This window comes from Scaptodrosophila lebanonensis, unplaced genomic scaffold (assembly GCF_003285725.1).
Source record: "Scaptodrosophila lebanonensis strain 11010-0011.00,11010-0021.00 unplaced genomic scaffold, SlebRS2 tig00000080-arrow-pilon, whole genome shotgun sequence".
Classification (NCBI taxonomy): domain Eukaryota; kingdom Metazoa; phylum Arthropoda; class Insecta; order Diptera; family Drosophilidae; genus Scaptodrosophila; species Scaptodrosophila lebanonensis.
In genome coordinates this window covers 3390825-3412161 of record NW_022060561.1, presented here as the reverse complement: position 1 = coordinate 3412161, position 21337 = coordinate 3390825, and the positions used below count along the sequence as shown (strand labels likewise).

Below are 21337 nucleotides of genomic sequence, written 5' to 3'. Positions count from 1 at the left end.
TGGCGGTGGGGTAAATTCCTCTGGCCCGTTGACCGTCGAAGTGGCAATGCGTGTAATTCATGACTGCCGGTATTATATCGTGTCGAAAGCTCGGCGTCCTGGTGATTGGAATAAAGAAGGCGGAATGACGTCGGGGCGTGTGTGCGGCCAACGAATGCTTTGTTCGCAACTCGCTAATGCACAGTGTAGTGTTTATGTAACAGCTTTGCATTTTGTTTATGGCATTTAAGGCTATTTAAAGAGAATTTTAACGTTAGCAGAAATCGCAAAAACGAGTACGGCACTGCCAGCATTAAACAATTATTTGCTGCCCGGCCAAACGTTTCGCTTCCTAGTGCTAGAAAACAACACTGGCCTGATTGACAGTAATTAGTTGGCAACACTTTTAGTTTTTTCTTTCATATCGCAATAGGGTGAGAGTTTTTCAACGTTCGAGTAAACATTCGGAAATCACACTGAACGATTCGGTGCGTTCTATTCACTAGCATGACTTCGTCTAGTGGGAAACGCAGTGCCAGTTACTGGCGCGAGCGATCAGCAACTCTGCCAGCGTTTGTATCGCCAACGCCTGAAGTTGCTTTACAGCATCGCGCTTCGATACTCTGGGCGCCGAAAGAGGAGCTACCCGACGACGGTTTACAGGATTATTTGCAGTTCGCTTACACCAACTACTCCATTGAGGAGGAGCAGGCATTATACATATTGCGGCAACAGAGCTACGACCTAACCCTCGCCCGTGATCGCTTGGCAAGCATTGAGACTGCGCGCGGTTGTCGTTTCTGCCGCTGGCGGGCTAAGGACTTGTTGCATATTTGCAAAGCACTCAAGAAGCATGGGGTTGACTACGAAAAGGTTGGAAAGGGTCTGCCCCATATCCCAATCGCTGATATGAGAAGTTTTGTTAAGTTTATGAAAGTGCCTATAGATTTAATCTAATGAACTTGTTTCGCAATCATCTGAATTCGCGTTGGGCTGTGTTATTCTATAATATTTATCCAATAAAGCTTTTTTTGCAATTGAGTTTCATTAAAATTTGTCAATATTGGGCATCTCGTTTCTGAACAATATGCTGAGGCGGTCGTCCGATCGAATGATCCCAAATAGTGGTAGGACGGGGGAGGAGGATATTGGCTTAGGATCGAGAAAAACCTTGCTAAAATGTTAGGGACTGTCAGTCCCGGCAGAGTCGTGAACAGCGGACGCAAGCAAGCCGGTAGAAGCAATGGAGTCGGTGGAAAGGGGACTAGGCTATCTACATATCTGGGACGGGGATTCTAGCCATTCTACCTACTTGTAAATCTCATGTGAATTGAGTTCACCTCAGTCGCTGTATAGGTTCAGATGTTGAAGCCCAACGACGCTCGTACAGCTATCGAGATCTCGGTATAAACAAGAAGATGAGCCCTTGGTGCCTGCGGAGTGAAAAGTCAAGCCCCAACTTGGGCTGCCTAGAAACGCTGCACTTTGTACACCTCAAAGGTATAAATGGAATCTAGGATAATCTTTTCGGGACCCTAGAAAAATTAATAATTGGGAGAGTCAATGCCTTCCATACATACATATCTACATTGTTAATGAGTATTATATGTACATTCTTCATATGTATATTATTTAATTTTGGCGTTTCTCGTGGACAACAGCTGGTTGGAAATGGTGGAAGAGTGCTTCGTTTCATTAAATATTTATTGCTGCTGCTGATATATCAGCCATTGATACATATCAGTTTTCAAAATTTAATTTTTAGTACCAAATGATTTCAATACAAATAAACATGAAAACTCAGTGTGATCACAATTTCAAAACAATCGATTGCACAGCTGATAATTAATGGCATTAGAAGAAGTTACTCTTCGTTCATAACATTTCGATAAGCTAGGAGGTGAGGACGCAGATGTGTTCACTATTTCTTATCGATAAGGGCACACACATTTTGATGTATGCATTTATCGATACAAAGTAATGACATGTTGCGTGTGAGATTTCGGGCTGCTGGCAACAGCCTGTTCACCAGGTGCTGTCCATATGTTAGTGCAACGAGGGTCCTTGGGTGTTTCCTCTTTGGATAAAAATGTTTTCCAACGTTCATGACTAATTTTGATCGCATGGTGCTGCCAAACTGACTTCCCCGGTCTATGATAGTTAACGTTGTTTGTTAACTCTAGTGTTCTCAGTGCCAAGTGGATGTTGTTTGGCAAATTCCATTCATTATTTTTGCAGTTTTGTTGGAAAATGCTTATGAGGGAGTTTATCTGCTGCCAGAATGCTCCGATCTGCCAAAGTGCAGGGTAACCTGTTGATACGCAGGGGAAGATTTCTAAGAATCTTACACCTCATCCTCCTTTTATATTAATCGTTTTTGGCAATAGGGTTATCATATATACGGGTTCTGAAGTTAAGGGCTTCATGTTTTTCTGTGTTGCCTAAGGTCTATAGGATTTTTCTTCGTTCTACTGGATGTAGAAAACTCGTTCAATCCCTTTGCATGAATTTGGTCCTACCTTTCATCGGTTAGATCTCATAATCGGTGATTTTTTGGAGAAACTACCATGGTTTATGGAAGTCTTTGACTGCTAAAAAGCTACGTTTCGCCATCGTTTGCAGCACTCACCACTCTCGTGAAATCTCTCGTTGAGCCCCTTCTTGGTAAAGGACTGTGGAATTATGAAACAGATGATGTTTCCACCAGCAGATCCAAATTTGTACGCCCCACCCTTAACGAGGCTAACCCTTGGACGGGTGATAATAGTAAACGATTGTACACAAAATAAAAGGACACATATTAGTTTCATTGAATTTTCGGGAGCAATGAAGAACAGTTATTTGATTTATTATATCTTTGTTTTCACATTTGTACATACAAATGTATGTATTGATAATACAGATTTTATCATCTGAACATTTTTAATACTAACAATTAATACAAAGCATTTTTCTTTAAATACTTGAATACCCTCTCTAAGCATAGAATTTAAATCTATCTAGATGTATATTATTATTTGTAGCCTAACATTTACATAAATACATATGTTTTTGTTTAGCATTTAGGTTCTATTTCTGAAATATGTACAAATTAAAATAGATGAAAAATTAAAACGAATTTTGGCTTCAGACTATACAAACAAAACAAAATCTTTCAAAAAATGTGATAGGAATAATTTGTTATCCTTCAGTCTAAACTTTAACCTTGAATTTATGTTTCTATATAGGTTTGTACGACTTAATTAATTGTATGAGTTCTTGAAATCACAAAACTTGAATAAGGTCTCATTTCTATTCGATTTTCAAGATTGCATTCAATATTCGTTGTCATAACCATTGTGCCTTGCAGAAACATAATAGTTAATAGAATAGAATTTTTCGGTAGATTTTAAGGATGGGTTAAGTGTTAAATCGTTTTGACTATGCGTGCGGCTATGGGTGTTAGTACTTGTACTTATCATAAACCTATGAATATTGTTGCTCCATTCCGTAGATGTGTGCTGCTAGGTGAGAGTTCCTCGACTATTAATAATACAATGTGGTTTAAGTTCTAGGCATAGGCTATATAGACAGTGATGGGCTTCTACGCTAATCTATAAACTAAGTCTTTTCCGTATTTTCCTTTGGATACCCGATACACTTAAAACAAACTACTCTGCTTGGCGAAGCTGCAGCTTTGCAGGGTCATCGTTCCTGCAGGATGTGCGTGTAGATTTTGGTGCGATGGTGGTGCCGTAATGGGACCCCAAGACAGCCGCTTTCAGTTCGGTCGCAATGGCAGCATGCTATAATGTTGTTGTTGTTGCTGCTGCTGTTGTTGCTGTTGCTGATGCTGCTGTTGAAGTAACATTTGTTGCTGTTGCTGGTGCTGTTGTTGCTGTTGCTGCTGCTGCTGTTGGGTTGTGGCTGTTGTTGTTGTGCCCTGTGGACTGGTGTAGGTAACCGCGCAAGCTGCCGGCTGTGACACCACCACAGGTGCGCTCACCTTGCGTTCGGATTGGGTGCGTATGGGTTGTGGGTGAGCGGCTGTGGGCTGTGGGGGCGGTGCATACATCAGCATGGGTGGCGGCGGCGGTGAGGGTTCCACGCTGGGATGACGTGCGGGCGGGGTGACGGCTGAGCCATGATACGAGCCATAGGAACTATCATCGGATTGCGCAGACTGGCCGCGATTGCGCGGTGCACTAGTCATGCCATAGAGCTGAGCATCGCCTAGACCGCGTCGCTCGAACTTGTGATTACCATCTAAGGGCGTAGGATTCGTGCGGGTGCCGTAGACCGGCTGGAAGCCCTGCTGCTGTGGCTGTACCTCCGAAATCAGCGGCTGCACCTGTTGGGGTGGCGGTCCCTGCATATGTTGCTGCTGCTGTGACTGCTGCTGTTGCTGCTGGGACTGTTGCTGTTGTTGGGATTGCTGCTGCATAGGTGCCGGTTGTTGCTGTCCGCGCATAGAACCTCGCATACCGTATATACTTTCCGATCGCTGCTGCATCTGATTCTGCAGGTTCTGATTTTGTAGATGCGACGATTGCTGTTGTTGTTGTTGCTGCTGCTGCTGCTGCTGCTGTTGCGTACGCATCGGATAAAGACTCTGTGCGGGCACCAGGGGTCCCGGTCTGGGCACAATGTCCCGATTAATAGCCGTATTGCTCTTGGCATACACCGACTGGGATCGATTCAAATTGCTGCGCGTGAGTGTAGGCGAGCGGCAATAGAGCGAACGAGTGCCACCATAGAGCGGCTCCTGCTGCTCATACTTGCTGGAGAGTGGTGGTGCGGTATACAGATTCTGACAATAGTTGCCAGCACCACCGACCACTCCCACACCTGCCATTTGAGCCATATTGGCACCTGCATGCGGAGCACCACCCACAGCGCCGCCATTGCTCTGTCCTCGTGGATACCCGCCCGTTGCCTGCTGATACTTATGGGGCTTCTCCAGATCCATGTCGTAGTTAAGCTCATCCTCGGAGTGTATGGAACTGGAGTCGTTGTCGATGCTGCCCTTGGCATGGCGCAGATTGCGACGCGAATTAAAAACGTATTCGTAAACCAGGCCGGAGGCTATGCCACCAACAAGCGGACCGAACCAATACACCCAATGATTGTCCCATTTGTTCAGCACAAATGAAGGACCCAACGAGCGTGCTGGATTCAAGTAGGGCATCTAGAATAGAATGAAGAAAACACAATAATCAGTTTTTGGAAGGACGCTTTCAAAGTCTAGCCAGTTTTTATTATGTGTAAACAATGCTGGTAAACAATCACTTGTGTAAATCTTCTAAGCACTGTGGATGCTTAAATAAGAAACAGATCAAAGCTATCCATAAGCCTACTCCTGACAAGAGTAAAGGTTGCACATCCATAAACAAAATCCCACAATGATTTCTGCAGAAGCTGCAGAGACATAGAAGAGGAGGAAAGCACAGAACACCTGTTCTGCCACTGCCCTGCTTGAAGCAGCCGAAGAATAGCTACACTAGGGCGACCATTTCTCAGCAATCTAACAAAAATACCCAGTATTGAGATTGCGAGCTTAATCAAATTTGGCAAATGTTCCAGGACCATCACAATCCATCGAGATGGTGAGCAACACCCAGCCATCTGAAACTAACCTAACCTAATATCCGCAAAGGTTTATTCTCTAGCTCTATCGAGATGAGCTGCTGAGGCATTTCATAATTTTATTTTTTTGACTTTCTTCTTAAATTTACTTAATTTCCTACATTTGGGCAATTAAGATTGCTTCGAAATAAATAATCAAAGCTGTTGCATCCATTTGCAAATAATAATTTACGCTTCAGCATATGGATCAAGGGTGTTCCCCTTAAGCGACTCCCACTGTAAATACCGTGACCGATCAGGGCCGTTATGTTAACAATGCGTGTTGTTGCCACGCTAGCCTGCCCTGACTTGCCAATTTAATTACCAACCTTGTCGCTTCTCTATACCTGCGCTCTGATGTTGTCTACCTGAGCAACGACCCTTTAGCCAGTTTATCGCGCATGCTGCGATTTTTGCGTGAAGCGCTCTCTGCATTAAAATGCCAAAACGGCAGGTGTGTTTTTGTGATTTCAGTTCATCAGCAACAACATCGTTATTTTTAGCCAAGTCCAAGTTAAGGCATTTTAACTTACCGACACAAAGCAACAGGCACTGTAGGCCGTGCCAATGGATATTGCCGAATTGCCCATGAACTTCTTAACGGAGTCGGTGGAGACGAAATAGCAGAGCACAACAACAAATGTGAGTATGAATTCCACACCGAAACGCTCCCAGCCGGCCAGCGAGGCGCTGTGTGAAATCGCCGCCTGGAGATTACCCTGGTAACCGGGTACAGTAACGCTGTTGGGAGATAGAAAAAAGAAAAAAAAAATTATGTTTGATTACTGATTGACTCGACTCATTCACTGGCTATCGAAAGTTGTGCTACAAAAGTCAATAGCAATTTATAATGCCTATGACACTTTTTTTCATTTCGTTATTGACGCAGTCATGCTCACTCAATTCCAATACCAATTCCACCCTAACCCTCGAATCCATACAGCTTAAGGTCTCAGCCAGCTACCCCCATAAACATGGCACATGGCACTCGCATACACAACATAATTTAGATTGTCAAAGTTTCAATTACCAAGTTACGAAAGTTGGTGCCTATTTCTAGGCTGTCGCTTTTTGTTGAGCGACAAGCTCCTAAATCGTGTGTGTGTGTGTGTGTGATTGGGGGTGGGGCATTGTACCTAAAGTGTAAAAGTTGTTTGAGTCGAGTTTTATGATTTATTAAATTGTTGATAATGCTGATGAGTTCGCCTCCCAGCAGTTGGTGCTTCTGTAACAATTTAACACACACTCGTCTACTGACATACGGATATGCATAATGGAAGTCAAGAATTTGGGGAAGCCATAATATGGAATAAGGAACAAGAGGTACTCTTCTAACCACAGCTCAGCTGGAGCGTTTCAAGCAAATATTTTGGTGCTGTGCTGAGTTCTACGAGGAAATTTTCAATTAAAAGTGTTGGTTGCAGTCATGCATTTCGTTGAATGCCCGTAATATTTGTTAAGGGAAATTTCAAACAACATAAATTATAGTGTAATGTAAGGTGTTTGTTTATTAGTCCCGCTTCTAACCATCTCCCACAAAAAGAAATTGTTGCGGCTTTAATGAATTCCGAAACAAATATGAATTTTATATTTTTGTACAAGCACTCAAGGAATTGCGAATTCAAACCGAATAATAAATAAAATAAAAACAGGAAACTGTAGGTATAACAACTATAAAAGATAATTGCATAATTTGCATTTAATTATGTTTCCTTTATATATCTAGCTTATTCCCAGAAAACCACGCTACCCAGAATGTAATGGATAGAGTGGAGTTTTCTCTTCTTTTTGCTGCTAGTTTGCTTTTCCCGTTAGTATTTTTGAATAAGTAACCCCTACCCTGAAAGTTTCTGGAACGTCAGGATAAACAACTGTTTGTTGTTTGTTGGCTTCATAAGAGAGCATCTCTATGATCAGGAATTGGCTTAGCTTTAGCTTTAGTTATCTACTGTCAATATTGGGAAGCCACAGGTAGCTTTGATTGTAACGCTCAGTTCAATAAATGTTGTTTAAATACAAGTAAATGTTTTAGATATGAACAGAGTATTTTGATTTTGTGTGATTATAACAACATTGACCGACATTCAAAATCACTTATACAAGTATGTCAATTAAAAAAAAAAATAAACTCTTTTTTTTATTAGTAATTTACTACAAAATTTGCTTTCGATTGAAAAAGTTGGCAGCCAGATAGACTAACATTTCTCCAAATATATCGATTTAAAAAGTTTATTCCTTGTTGCACATTTTGAGAAATGTCACTGAAAAAAAAAACTTATTTTCTTTTGAAAAAAGTAATAGATACATGTGTATTTTGCTATTTCTTGCTTTGCCCAACCGAAAAAGTTAATTACAAGTATAAGTATTATCCTGAGAGATTGAGAGTGGAGCTTACGGCAGAGAGCAGGAAAAAATTATAAGCCTGGCTAAGGCAAATATTTGCTAAGCTTTTATACACACTTGGAAGCCATGGAGAGTTGATATAAGTTGGTGGCATAAAAACGTGAAAATCCGGAAATAAATGTGTGCGGAATGCACTTAAAAGTACTTCAACAAATAGCAGAAACATTTGTGGCAAATGGAAAAATGGTGGGAAAAATGGGGAAAATGGCAGTGACTGACGGTTGCCTTCAGAGGTGAAAAGTGGAAAGTGCAGGCAGGAAACTGTAAAGGTATAGTTCGGGAGCAAGCACACTATATGTATGTACGTGTATACGAGTTTATTCGTATATACTGTAAATATTTGTGGCTAGCACTAAGCGGCAATAAGTTGGGCATAAGCTGCACAAATGTGGCAATAAATCGCACCTAAAACAAATATGAAAGGCAAACGTTTGTGTATTTCACACCCAACTGAGAATAAACAGGAAAAACAATTTCTTTATTTAAGTTTTTGCCTTTCATTTTCCTTTCTTTCTCATGAAGTACTAATTTTAGAGCACGATTGTGGGCGTCTAGGAAGGCTCCTAAGTAGCAGGAAATAGCAAAAATGTTTGTCCAAGTTTATGTGGCGTTAAGCTTTTCAGCTTTGCTTCCTGCTCCAACAACAACAACAACCACAAGAAACAAATAATAAAAGCGCACTCCAACCAACAAACCAAACTGTAAACTAAAAATGTGTGTTTGTGTGTGTGCCTGGTTTGAAAAGGAAACACATTTCCTCACACATTTGTTGGCCAACCGCATCCGCATTGAAGAGTGAGGTTATGTGTAATGTCCTGGACTGCCTGCGCTCTGGGGGGCCTTGGGGTTACTGTCTCTCTCTCTCTCTCTCTCTGACCATCTGAATAAATATTGTTGGTTTTGTATGTGATTTAATGAAATTATGGCACGATATCAAATATTTGTGTTGCTTTATTGGCGAAGCAAACATGGCATTAAGTTGAATATCGCATGCATAACTCTTCTTTTGGAAGAGCTTTAAACATTTAAAAATTCCTTCTACATCTTCTAAGTCTTCTACTTTTTTTTAAAGCAGAAAAAAAGAAAGCTCATATTGCGATTGAAACAAAAAATATAGATATAGATATAGATTTTTTAAATATCACTTTCTACACGTTACATGATTAGCTTCAGTTGTCTGAGAAACAACTTAGGACTCTCCCAAAGAGATATTTTTGGCAAAATGTGTACAACAAACTTAAATTCGCTTAAACGCCTTTTTAAATATCTTACAGTGATGTACATTTAGAAGATTTTCAAATATTAGGAATTTTCAATTTTCAAAAATAAAAAAATTAACATCTATGCGACAAATGTGTTTAGTTATTGGAATCTTTCCTATTTTAATTGCTTTAATCTCCTAATTATAGCAAAGAATAGTTGAAGAAAGTTTCATTCACTACTCAACACAGGCAGGTATAGTTTTGAGAATGTCCCATGCTATTGTTCTACAAATATGTACTTCTAACTAAATAGATAGCAACAGCCAGCCATTTTTATAGATTTTAAATATGCAATACACCAAAATCTGATTTTAAACGGTCTTTTTTTACACGGTTTGAAAATAAAAGATTTCATATATATATATATACGTATTATATATATATATGTATTTCTTTAGAGATAAGGAACCTATTTTTGCATATCATCAATGTCTTTTTCTTTACACAGTTGTTTCTGGAACCAATCTACCGTGTAAAAATAGAATTAGGTGTATTCATATTTATGAAGTTCTTCAGAGAAAGAAATTAATCCAACACTGTATCAGCAGTTTTAGGATTCAGCTGCCACATACAAGTAAATCTGCATCTAAATGCAACTTTAATTGGTGAATACTTTAATTGCAGAATACTTATACATGCTACATACATACTATGTAAGTATATGTATGTTTCTGTGGCCACAGATGGCATACTTGAAAAAACATTCCCGCCCCCCTCCCCCTTTTCAGCAGTAAAGACTTTCTTAAAATTCGAATTGTCTCTAATTGGAAATTCAAATATTGTAAGCTGGACAATTAAAATGCCAAACACACACACGCACACACAAATTCAGGAAACATCGTCATTGTGTGTGGCAATGCAATTAATTACACGTTTCGAGTAAAAATATCTAACTTCGCACACAAACCGCAAATTTAAATTGAAACTTAAAGTGCAATTCGAACACCACAAAACGTTTAGTGAGTAGAGCAACAAAAACAGCAGTTACGAAAACAATAAACATTCCAGTATATTGTTGCTACGCTCCGTAAATTATTTTGCATAATTGATGGAATAAAAGACAAATATTTTTGCCCATCAATTAAATGGAGCAACAAGCCGGCCTTGGTGTAACTTTTCTGGTTGAATGTAGCAGCTGTTGTTGTTGCTGCTGGTGTTGTTGTTGTTGTCGCCTTCACAGTACAGCAACCGGATAAACCAACAACAGGATGCAGATTCAAATACGATTCGATCAGGCGAAAGGTGAAAAAAAAGTTTTCAGTATGCCATGACATGCTGAGCTCTGTGACACGAATTGATTTTTCCTTTTTAACGAAAAACGCAGGAAATGCATTTCCCCCATACAGCCAGATACAGATCGCAATCGCACCAACAACCACGCTATAGTGTATAGTAAGTGTCCGTAAGTGTCACTTTTAGAGAAAGAGAGAGAGAGAGGGTGTGTTATAAAGAGGTGGGTGGATGTCGTGAAGCATGTGAGGCACATGAAATATTATTCAAAAATAATTAAAAATGTTTAATATATACAAATTTATTAAAAAAATTGGAATATCAACGCAAATAAAGAATTTTTTCAAGATAGATAAGATATTTAAATATAAAACCGTAATGGAGTAATAAAAAAGCCATATTTTCAAAGCTTTTAATGAATTTAAAAAATATGAAAAATAGTTAAAATATTAAAACAAATATTTAAAAATATCTTTAAACGTATGCATTGATCGACAACACTTTAAATATAAAAACAATTAAAATAATTTAGAAAAGATCCCTAAATGTATTTTTTTATTAAAAGAATGGTTTCAAAATTAAGAAAATTACAAAAATATAAAAAATATAAAAAAAATATGAAAATATATGTTTTAAATGATAAAAGAGCTATTACATTTTGAGTATTTAACAAATTTAAAGTATAATAACAACTATTTTATATAGTATTAATGAAAATCAAATTTACGAGTGTGTGTAGTTCAAAACAGGCTTCTTCTTTGAAATAATATTTGTCCCTGCACCAAAAGATCAAAACGACTTCAGCGTAGGGTTTCCTCTCATTTAAATCTTCGCTGTCACGCACACATCGCTAGCGGCTACCACACACCGCATTGGCATTTCAAAATTCAAATTTCGCCTTTGTCGCTCTTTTTTTCTTTCCTTCCTTTTTCGTATGCTGTAGCTGCTGTTTCAAAAATCCTGTTTCTGTACTGTAATTGTATTTTTATTTTCATTTTCATTTTTGTTTTTGTTTTTTGGGCAGCAGGTGTGCGCTGTTAAGCATTTGTGTTTCCAGCTGCCCATCGCTGACCAACCAGAGAACGCAGCCAGGAGTCGCCAGCGAGCGACACGTGTTTGATTTCAAGTTTCAAGGCACAGACGCATCCTGCCTACAAAGAGTCGGTGTCCGACTCGTAGTCGAAGCCGACTTTTGTGAGTTGAATGCGGAGTCGAATGCGAAAGAGAGCAAGAATAAGTCGCCAAAAGGGTCAGACAAAATGTTAATTACATGTGCGCCTTGGCTGGCCGCCTTGGCTTCGTCGTCTACCTCTACCTGATTTTTATCTGCCATAATTTTCCAGTTTCAAAGGCTTCTTCTTTTGGAACGTGCTCGGCGCGCGATCGCCAGTCCAGGCACAAAAAAAAAAACGGAGAAAAAATTATAATAAGTACGACGAGGCATACATCAAAATGCAGGAGGCGCACAACAACAAAAGGAACGATAATTCAAAGCAACGCAAACGGATATCGATACTTAAAATTGCTGCGGGTCTGGGTCTGGGTCTGTCAGACTGTCACACAAACACAGTTCCGAGCAAAGACGACGCCAAAGAAGCTATCAAGGCTCTCAAGTGCGTGTGCATGCCCTTATCTCCACTATTTACTTAAGTAGACAAAAAATATAAAAGAATCCCGAAACATGTGCCATATGCGACTAAAGATAAGTTTAGTGGTTGGAGTTGGGGGTGCAGGGATACGAAACACAAGACAGCAGAAGTACTTACATACTTATTTTTACCAACAACTTAAACAAGTGGCAACTGACAAGTACAGCTGTAGAGACATAATTAGAATTTAAGCGAAACACTTTCTAGAAGACTTTCTGCGTAGCTCAAGTTAAAAAGATACCATTAACATTTAAACATGTAACATTAAAAGTTGACCTCATTAAGTTATAGATTACCTAAGACCTTCATCAAACTAAATGTGAGATTGAAATCAGAATGGATACTGAATTAGTTGCATTTATTAATACTTCTTTTATAAACCATATTGATACTCGGTTTGTGCAAAGTATATAATAGGCAGAATAAAGCATTTCCAACCCCATCTTTGTCTGTCTGTATGAACGCCTGTATTTGAGAAACGGCTGAGCCCACATTGAGAAAACTTGGTATGTAGATTCTCCTAGTCGCTAGTTAACACGAGTTTATTTTATTTTTTGCTTTCAACCCCCCCTTCCCTAAATACAGAATTTCATCAATATTGCACATAATTCCAAAGCTCTACATAAATCAAACTCGGCACACCTTAATCATCAGCTTTTGTTGAGTCTAAGAAAAGTTATTAGGGTTTCGCTCTTCTTATTCTTTTGTTGCTTCTGCTATGGGCACATATAAGTTTTTGCTGGTACAGGGTATTACACTGTCGGGCTTGCGCGACTGTAGCTTCTTCCTCTTGTAGGAAAACGCAAATATTAATTTCTCTGGCCATATTTGTGGTTTATAATCTGCAAACTGCATACAACTGCAAATGTGGTCAATCAAAATGATGCCTCATTATAACATCAATCGAACACATCAAGCATTCAACTCTTAACCTCATAAGAACCACAAAATCAAGCAGCCATATGAACAAAATCTAAGCCAATTAATCAGCATGGAATGCGGGGAAGAGCACATTTTGGTAACCGAAACATATGTTCGAGCTAAAATTTAAATTGTATACAATATGCTCCCTTAAAAGAAGGAACGAACCTGATCGGTCAGATCGCGCTGCTGGCAGCTGAAACATGTTTCTCCCTCCGAGTAGAAAGTAAACCGATCAACGCACTTTAAAAGATGAGGAATCGGGCAAGGAAACATTTTGAAAAACGAAAAAAGAAAAAAAATGAAACGAAAAAGAAGGAAGAGGGTAAAAAATCAACAGCCAAAACAGATGTTGAACAGACTGACAAGCTGGCTCTGCGCATTAACTTTCCAAAAAGGAGTTCAACGTACAACGAGCGAGCAAACAGAAATTGGAGCGAAATTTGAAAAATGCTGCGCAGGCGCAGACATATTTCTTTCATTTTTCTTCTTTTGGGTTTATATACCTAGGCAAACAAAGGACCTACGCATATCCTGCGTAAAGTGCGTGCTGGTGTCTATCTAGCAGATACAAAGATAGACAAGCCAGCTTGCAGCTTGACAGCAAAAACGCGGGAGGGAGAGAGAAAAAGATTGTGTATATATGTATGTATGTATATAGTATCCTTGAACAATTATCTAGCCAGCACAAAAGATTCGTGCAACGCATTTCCAAATGGGAAATCACGTCGCAAACGACAGAGGCAGATGTTTCTCTACAAATAATTGTGGAGATGGTGACTGTGCGTGTGTGTTTGTGTGCTGGTCTAGCTACCTGCCCCAGCTGCAGGTGTGTGTGAGTGTGTGAGAGTGTGTGTGTGTGTGCAGGACCTTCTAATGCTGCTATGTATAGTGGATTTGTCAGCGCGTTACCTGCATATCCTATTTATACATTTTCCCATTTTTGCGCACATGATTTTTGTATTTCCTGTAAAATGTTTTCGGTTAAGTGTCGACATCCTAGTTGTACAGTCAACGCTTTTCATTCCATGTCCTTCAACGCACCCGTAATGCGTTTTTCATGCCAACTGAATACGCTTTGATTCAGACTTCATTTGCAAGCATTTTGTTTGCTTTTAAGTGACAAAAGTGCGGATTAAATGCCAACAGAATTAACAAACTACTCTCTTCTGTTCTGTTCTCTTTCTTTTAAACCAAAGAGTCCAAACGATATTCGAAAACTGACACTTTTTTTTGAACTTTGTATTTAATTCATGTTATCAGAATAATAAACACATATTTTCGAGTTTAAATCGATGGATCTCAATACTTTTTCGTCTTAAATTTGTTTTAATTGCATCTAAGTTTAATGTTTTTTGCAAGCATCTGCTTGCTTATTATTTGTTTTCAAATTAATAAGTAAACATTAGTTTCTTTTTTTTTGATAATGTGATTCACAGACTTAATCCAAGTTTGATATTTTTTAAAGTAGTGTGTATAATTTTGAGTGTTTTATATAAAAATGTTGTGTCAACAAATTGAAATGGCACAATAAATATTTTCCATTTTCTAATTAAGAATGCAAAATGAATTTTACACTTTTTAGTGCACATGCAATATTTCTGGTACTTTTGAATACGAAATTTATCTTTCCAAATAATTTATAGACAGCTACAGAAATTAATAATAGCTTTCCTGCCTAACTCTTGCAACTCATAATAGACTTATCGATTGTATGAGCAGCGTATCTTTTACCTTTATTTTCAATTTATTATTTTATCAGTTATTTTTTAGATGTTCTTTGTTTGTTCAGCTAAAACTTGTGTTCTGTACTCACCCATAGAGCAAAGCAGCGCCTGCAATTCCGCCGCCACACTGTGCGGTTATATACATGGCAGTACGTATTGGAGATATAGTTCGCACCACACAGCAGGCTAGGGTGACAGCGGGGTTAATATGGGCTCCTACAAAAGATTCAGAAATAAATGGATTAAAAGATCGTAAAGCAGCAACAATATTAACAGCTGCTTTCAGACTTTGAGCAGAGATAACATTTATGACTATAACTTCCTTTAAAATTGGTCTTTCATGGAGAATCTGACCTGAAGTAATTGCTAAATTTTAGTTAGGACTAAATCAAGCCGTCCACTAATCGTTTTGTTCTTTAAAATCGATTGTTGAAAGAATTTGATCTTTTATGTTAACATACAAATGTATATATAAAAAAAAAGTTTAGTACCTCGATTGATTTCTCTCGTCACGCTGAATAGGAATATATGTATGTACATTTATTCTCCCTGTTGCATACTTTGGACCCCCGAGGGGTATCTTCGGGGGTATAAAAGCCAGCTACTAGTTTTTAACTTCAAAATGAAACCTAACTCGAATTTTTAAGTTAAAATGTCAATATTTTTACTATATTTAATGACTTCCCACTCCAATTTCTCGCCACACAAAAACTAAACCGTTAAATTAAAATGTTGACACTTTCAAAAATAAATACTTAAGGCATATCTGCATCAAACAATTGTCTGTCAAGTACATACATATGTACATACTATAGAGTGAAACGAATTAAGTTGCAACTTAAAAGAAACAAATCAAAAACACATGTTAAAAAAAGAAGACAACTTAAAAAATAATAAACAAACAAAGAAACAAAGACCCACACAGCTTCACAGAAAGCCTCCTCTTCATAACTAAAAGGGGGGAAGTACACGAGTATTTTGTGGAAAAATTTAATTGCCTCGAATGTCAACGCAAATGAAAAAAGAAATATACATACTTCTCTATATGTATGTAGTATATACTTGTATATGAGACTCGTAAGATTGTGGTGGGGAGCGGTTACTGAACAAGTCGACGCCATTACAAGTGTCCAGGACTGGAGATAAGAGGCAACAGGGATAGCCTCCGGACAACGATGCCAACGACTGCAGTGCGTCGCCTTTTCGAGAATTAAAAATGGGGTTGTCTTCTGTCTCTGATGTTGCGTTTGGGTTGTTGTTGCTGTTGTTGTGGCAGCAACAAAACGAAATTCCCACGCAATTTTCGTTGCGCCCCAATAGTGGAGCATGCAACATACACAAAGAAAAACATACATAGATTAGGAATTTGGGGTTCTTCTCAAATAAAATTTGACACCATTTCGGTGTAGAAGAGAACATTCTATGAGCGACATTTGTCGTTTATAACTCAATATCTTTGCAGCCAAAAATAGCGATTAATCATTTTTTATGATCTTTGAAGAATACAAACAGGAAGATATGAGAAAGAATATGATTATTAAAATATTATAACAACTGCAACAAAAAACTGAACTCCTTTTTTATGTTATTCTTCATTCGAACAATTTGCATTAAGTGTTACTTTTTTGCAACAATGGGTAAGATAAAAGAATATAATATTGAACAAAAATAAAAATTAGGTTTTACACAAATTTAAACCATTCTACTTTATCTTTTTTTCGAATATCAGATCTGTTTTCATTTTCGAAATCATTAATTTGTGTTATCAGGTTGCTTTCCGAATACAAACTATTTATGCAACTTCCAAGTCATGCTCTGCATAATGCATATTTTCTGAAAATTCTGCTATAGATGTGCCACATTTCTTAACAATTCTTATAAGATGTTCTTAACTAACGCTAGAAATCCCTTAATATTTCAACAAATTTTAAAAGCTTTCAACGGAAATGTGACTATACCTTTAATTCTATTTTTACACGGAAGATCCTAAAAAAGTTGTGTAAAAAAGACTGAATCGTGCTAAATGGAATAAAGTCGTGTAACCATATAAACAATTTTTAATTTTCAAACCGTGTAAATAAAGACCGTGTAAAAACAGAATTAGGTGCATATATTTAATACTGATTGTATTCTCCGATATTTTCTCTCTGTGTACGTACAAACACTTGTCACCCATGTTGTTATTTTGTTTGTTTCGTTTTTTTTTTTTTTTCTGCTTGTCTCGCTGACTCTGTTTGTTTTTTATGGTAGACCAACTTACCCGATATATGGAGAAAACATTGAGTTAACGTCGCCATCGCGAGACCGGAGGCCAGAGCCGTGGCCAACAATACAGTCGAAACGCTGGCACCCAAGCCGGCGCCCGCAGCTGCGCCGCAAACGATAAACACATACAGGAACGAAGCTAAGCATTCGCTGATGATGGATCTGCAAACAGGAATAACAGAGAAGAAGCACGAAAAGAGGGTTATATTATAGTACATATGGTAGGTTCTTTCTCAGATAGAAGTGGGGGAGTGTCATCTGTTCAGTTCAGTCGAGCTTGAGCTTGAGGCAAAGGCATCTGCATGTGCATGTCATTCCATTTCATATGCATAAAGTAAATATTGCTAAAATTATGTTGCATGCTGCAAATTGCAGGCAATGCCAGCGATGTCTTTCTCTTCTTTTGCGGCTGTCAACGTTTCTTCTTTATTTGTTTATTGTGATTTTTTTATTATTTGTATTTCTTTCCGACTGTCAAGGGAACAATTAAGCAGCGTTGACGCGGATTGCTGAGCCAGACAAGCCTCCTGGAGATGAGTGCGTGATATGTGGTTGTTTGTTGTGATTTAAAGTTTTCTCAGAATGTGCAATTAATAACTGCCTTAAACTACTTTATTTAAATGTTTCCAAATTCTGGCAAAATGTGTGGAAAAAGTGGAAAATGTGAATGCCTTGCCCGGTTTTGCACACCTTTCCAAATGGCTTACTTTTCTATTTATGCACTTCTATAACTATAGAGTATAACATTAATTTTATACTTTTAAATGCATTTGCAATATTTCTGGTGCTTTTGAAATTGTTCTTTCTTCCATTTGAAAAATACTAGATCGTTGTAAGAGTGTCGTAAACAGGTATTCATAATCCAACTGATAAAGAAAATAATGCTTAGCCTTGAAGGCTCCCTCCATAGAAAGGGGACTCCAAAAAATATTTTAAAAAACCATGACTCGAAATATTGGTAAGGCATCCAATATTTCGAGTCATTGTTTCATTTACAAATCAGGCATCAATTCAGTTTTTTAAAAACGAAACGTAAGTTTGATGTGTTCGAAATATTTCTTCAATAATTCTAAAAACAAAGTAGAACTATTACATTAAAAAATGTGAGTCTTCTAATTTATTTTAATGCTTTGACTTCGAAAAATTAATTTCGATAATATTGAAAATTGAGTGCGAAAATCACCATTAAATGTTGATAAAATACATGATAATTGTTAAAAATAGTAAGAGTTAAGTACTTTGCATGAAAAGCCCCGAAATTGGTTTGAAACTCTGTCCGATCTTATTGTTTAAAGCTGTTTCATATTTTCGGGGAGCTAACAAATAGCACAGTAAGCCCTATTGAAAATTAGAGTTAGTTTATTGAACCCATTTAAGTGTTTTCTATCGATCGTTGAGTTATATAACTTCACGAGGAACTTTAAATGATTTCCAGTTATCTGCCCATCTCTAGGGCCCGCGCATGGGACAGCTGCTGACTGACTGTTGGGGTCGGACCCTGACATTGTGGGCAGCAGGAGCGGTGGCAGTGGCTGTGGCAGGGTGGGAAGAGGGGCTCCGTAACAGAAGCCGCAACCAAAATGCAAACACCGAAAAGCGCACAACGAACGATAACAGAGAAAATCAAATAAGTCGTGAAGTAAACGGCGAAGGAGGAGCATGACGTGGAGTTGGAAAACTTTTTGCACAATTCCCATAAATTGTTGTTTAACTTTTGCATTTGGCACTATTTAATTGGCAGCGCAGGGTTCGCTTATTTTTTCTCTGTTGCCTTGGGTCAGCATAATGGCATTGGCTGACTGTGTAACTGACTGACTGACTGAATGACCAGCTGGACGCTCTTCTGTATGTTGTCATGGCCACTAAGTGCGGCACAAAGAATCGTGTAATTATATAGGAATTTTATATTTTGTCCATACTCGTTTAAAATGCAAGTTTCCGACGCGTTCTCAAACGCGGCAAGATTTAATTACTTTATAAATGCATGACAAAATATTAATTAATTTTATATACAGAAGAGCAACAACGACTGCCAACTGATTTTTGCTATTAACCAGCGGCTTAAGGACATGAAGGCGTGGTTTTAATGTCCGCGACAGCCAACTACGCTCCTGCAGGCAATAAATTAAATGGCTATGCATACAATTATTCATATATACATAAATACCAGTATAAGTACTTGTATTTATAATGGCAGTCTGGCTTTGATAATAACAAACATTTTTGCTTAAACATTTAAAATTATAGCCGGAGCAGTATATATATGCAAATCGTATTTATATTTATGATTAAATCAAACAAATAAGCAGCCCAGGATTACAAATATAAACAATACTAATATTTTAACATGCATTAATAATAATAGCTTTTAAAAATCCATGAATTATTTGTATTAAAATAGGAAAACATGCAAATGATTTCAAATAATAATTAATTGACGTAAATATATAGAAATAATTTGTTTACCCCAATTAATGTAAAGCCAAAACACATGGCATAAATATGGATTTAAAAATCCTCTGTAATGCTTACACATTAGTTAAGCTCATATTCTGTTTTTGAACATTTGGGCAGAGGATTTTCCACATTTATTCGCATAGCAACCAGACTGCATATTTAAATGGACATACCTATTTGTCTACCTACATATATAAGTAGTTATGTAGGTAAGATATATGTATATTTAATTGAGAGCAGGTGCAGCTAATAGTGTTGATTGACTTGCTGATTGATTGATTGATGCTTCAAACGATGAACGATGCTCGAGTTGTGGAGCGTGGGGAGTATTCAGATTAGATTAGTTATCGATTTAAAATGGGTTCGCTTATAAATTGTTATTCACAAAACACAATTTAAAATAGGTTGAAGCTGTTGCCTAATTGTTCTATTATTCAAAAATAGTTCAGTGAGTCTCATTTAAAAAAAAAACTTTAGATTTAAAGTAATGTGATGTTGTAAGCATAAACCATATTTTAAATCCGCTAATCATACAGAAAGCTGAAGCAAAATTGCAAAAATATTATTGAAAATAAAATGTGTATTAAACACGGTTAATACAATATTTAAGTTCAAGGCATCAACAATATAAAAAGAATAAAGAAAATGTAGCCCTTTGCTATTTTAATCGAAAAAAAGGCATGGAAATCCCAATTTAAAAAACAAGTTCTAATAATCAAAAGCGAAATTTTTAAATATTTTCGAAAAATAAATAAATTTATAAATCTTGAGGAGTTTTTCTAAGCAAAATGTGGAAACTTCAAAAATATCCATATTTTAACATAAAATGATGTTTAAGTTTAAAGCATAAAAGTATGCCGTTAATTATTTGAATGTATTAATACAACTTTAACAAGAGCTAAGTTTTTAAAAGGTGTTATTAAATTTGAAGAATTTATGACTCTGCAGTGTAGTATGTGCTCCATATTCATTAAAACGACTCCAACTTGAAAACGCAATTCCAAAAAACCACAAAAACAATTTTGAAATGTCGCTTCCGGGACACAGGCAAGAACAATGCAGAGGTTTTAGCATCAAGTCAAGGAACTACACGACTTTACAATTAAAATGTCATTGAGGTATCCCTAAAACCACCCACCTCCAGAACTCTAGGGTACGTATCTCCGCCTGCATGCTTCGCTTGGGCGCTTGCAGCGTGCTAGACAGACGATTGTTGCCGCCACCGCCGTGCGAGTCCTTGCGCATCGCCTCCAGGCGCTCGAACAATGTCACAATATGAAAGTCTATATTATGCTCCAGCGGCATTGTGTGCAAACTTTCATCCGCCATGATTCACTGCGTGCCTTTGTTTATGTCTATTTCTGTGATTTCGAGAGCGAGTTGTTGTTGCTGTTGTTGTGTTTATGATGTTGATGAGTTGCCGCTTTTGATCAAAAATAAACTCCAAACACGAGACACACACGCGACCAGACGACACTCAATCTCAATAGAAGGCGATGCACACTTAGGCCAACATTTTGCACGTTCACGTTTGCTGTTGTTGTTGTTTTTTCAGAATTTGCTTCAATTGATTTTAATTGAACTGACAAACCGTTACTTGAGCGGCACAGACGTCTTACGTTTGCGATTCCACACGAAAAACACGACCGTACTCAAGCGCGTTCAGCGAGCGAATGCTGTTCCTACGCCAACTCAAAGCCAAGTGCAGCCGTAAATCCAGCCCGCAGGAACAAGTTGAAAGTTGAAACTCACCACCACCAACACCAACTGCCCACACCACCAACGCAAGTGAGGATTCGTCAGTGAGGAATGCAATGTGCGCCCCAAACTACCCTCGCTA

General features: G+C 38.0%; 2 protein-coding genes across 2 annotated transcripts; one reads left to right on the top strand and one right to left on the bottom strand.

The window, feature by feature from the left end:
- The first annotated feature begins 486 nt into the window (after nt 1-486).
- On the top strand, nt 487-956 carry LOC115626148. The gene has a single exon (XM_030521412.1). The coding sequence runs from the start codon at nt 487-489 to the stop codon at nt 934-936; it is 450 nt and encodes a 149-aa protein (XP_030377272.1). The 3' UTR covers nt 937-956.
- Nucleotides 957-3739: 2783 nt separating this feature from the next.
- LOC115625998 (neurogenic protein big brain) lies at nt 3740-20826 on the bottom strand. The gene is made up of 5 exons (XM_030521244.1): nt 20636-20826; nt 17036-17202; nt 14865-14991; nt 6117-6324; nt 3740-5146 (listed from the first exon to the last, which is right to left on the bottom strand). The coding sequence occupies exons 1-5, from the start codon at nt 20824-20826 to the stop codon at nt 3740-3742; spliced, it is 2100 nt and encodes a 699-aa protein (XP_030377104.1).
- Between the last annotated feature and the right edge of the window lie 511 nt (nt 20827-21337).

Excerpts from the sequence above, each read along its gene's own strand:
- LOC115625998 (XM_030521244.1), bottom strand. The coding sequence starts at position 20,826 with ATGGCGGATGAAAGTTTGCACACAATGCCGCTGGAGCATAATATAGAC. Across the intron at positions 17,203-20,635 it reads CGTACCCTAGAGTTCTGGAG|ATCCATCATCAGCGAATGCT; the intron begins GTGGGTGGTTTT and ends TCCTGTTTGCAG. Across the intron at positions 5,147-6,116 it reads GTGCCTGTTGCTTTGTGTCG|ATGCCCTACTTGAATCCAGC; the intron begins GTAAGTTAAAAT and ends ATTCTATTCTAG.
- LOC115626148 (XM_030521412.1), top strand. The coding sequence starts at position 487 with ATGACTTCGTCTAGTGGGAAACGCAGTGCCAGTTACTGGCGCGAGCGA.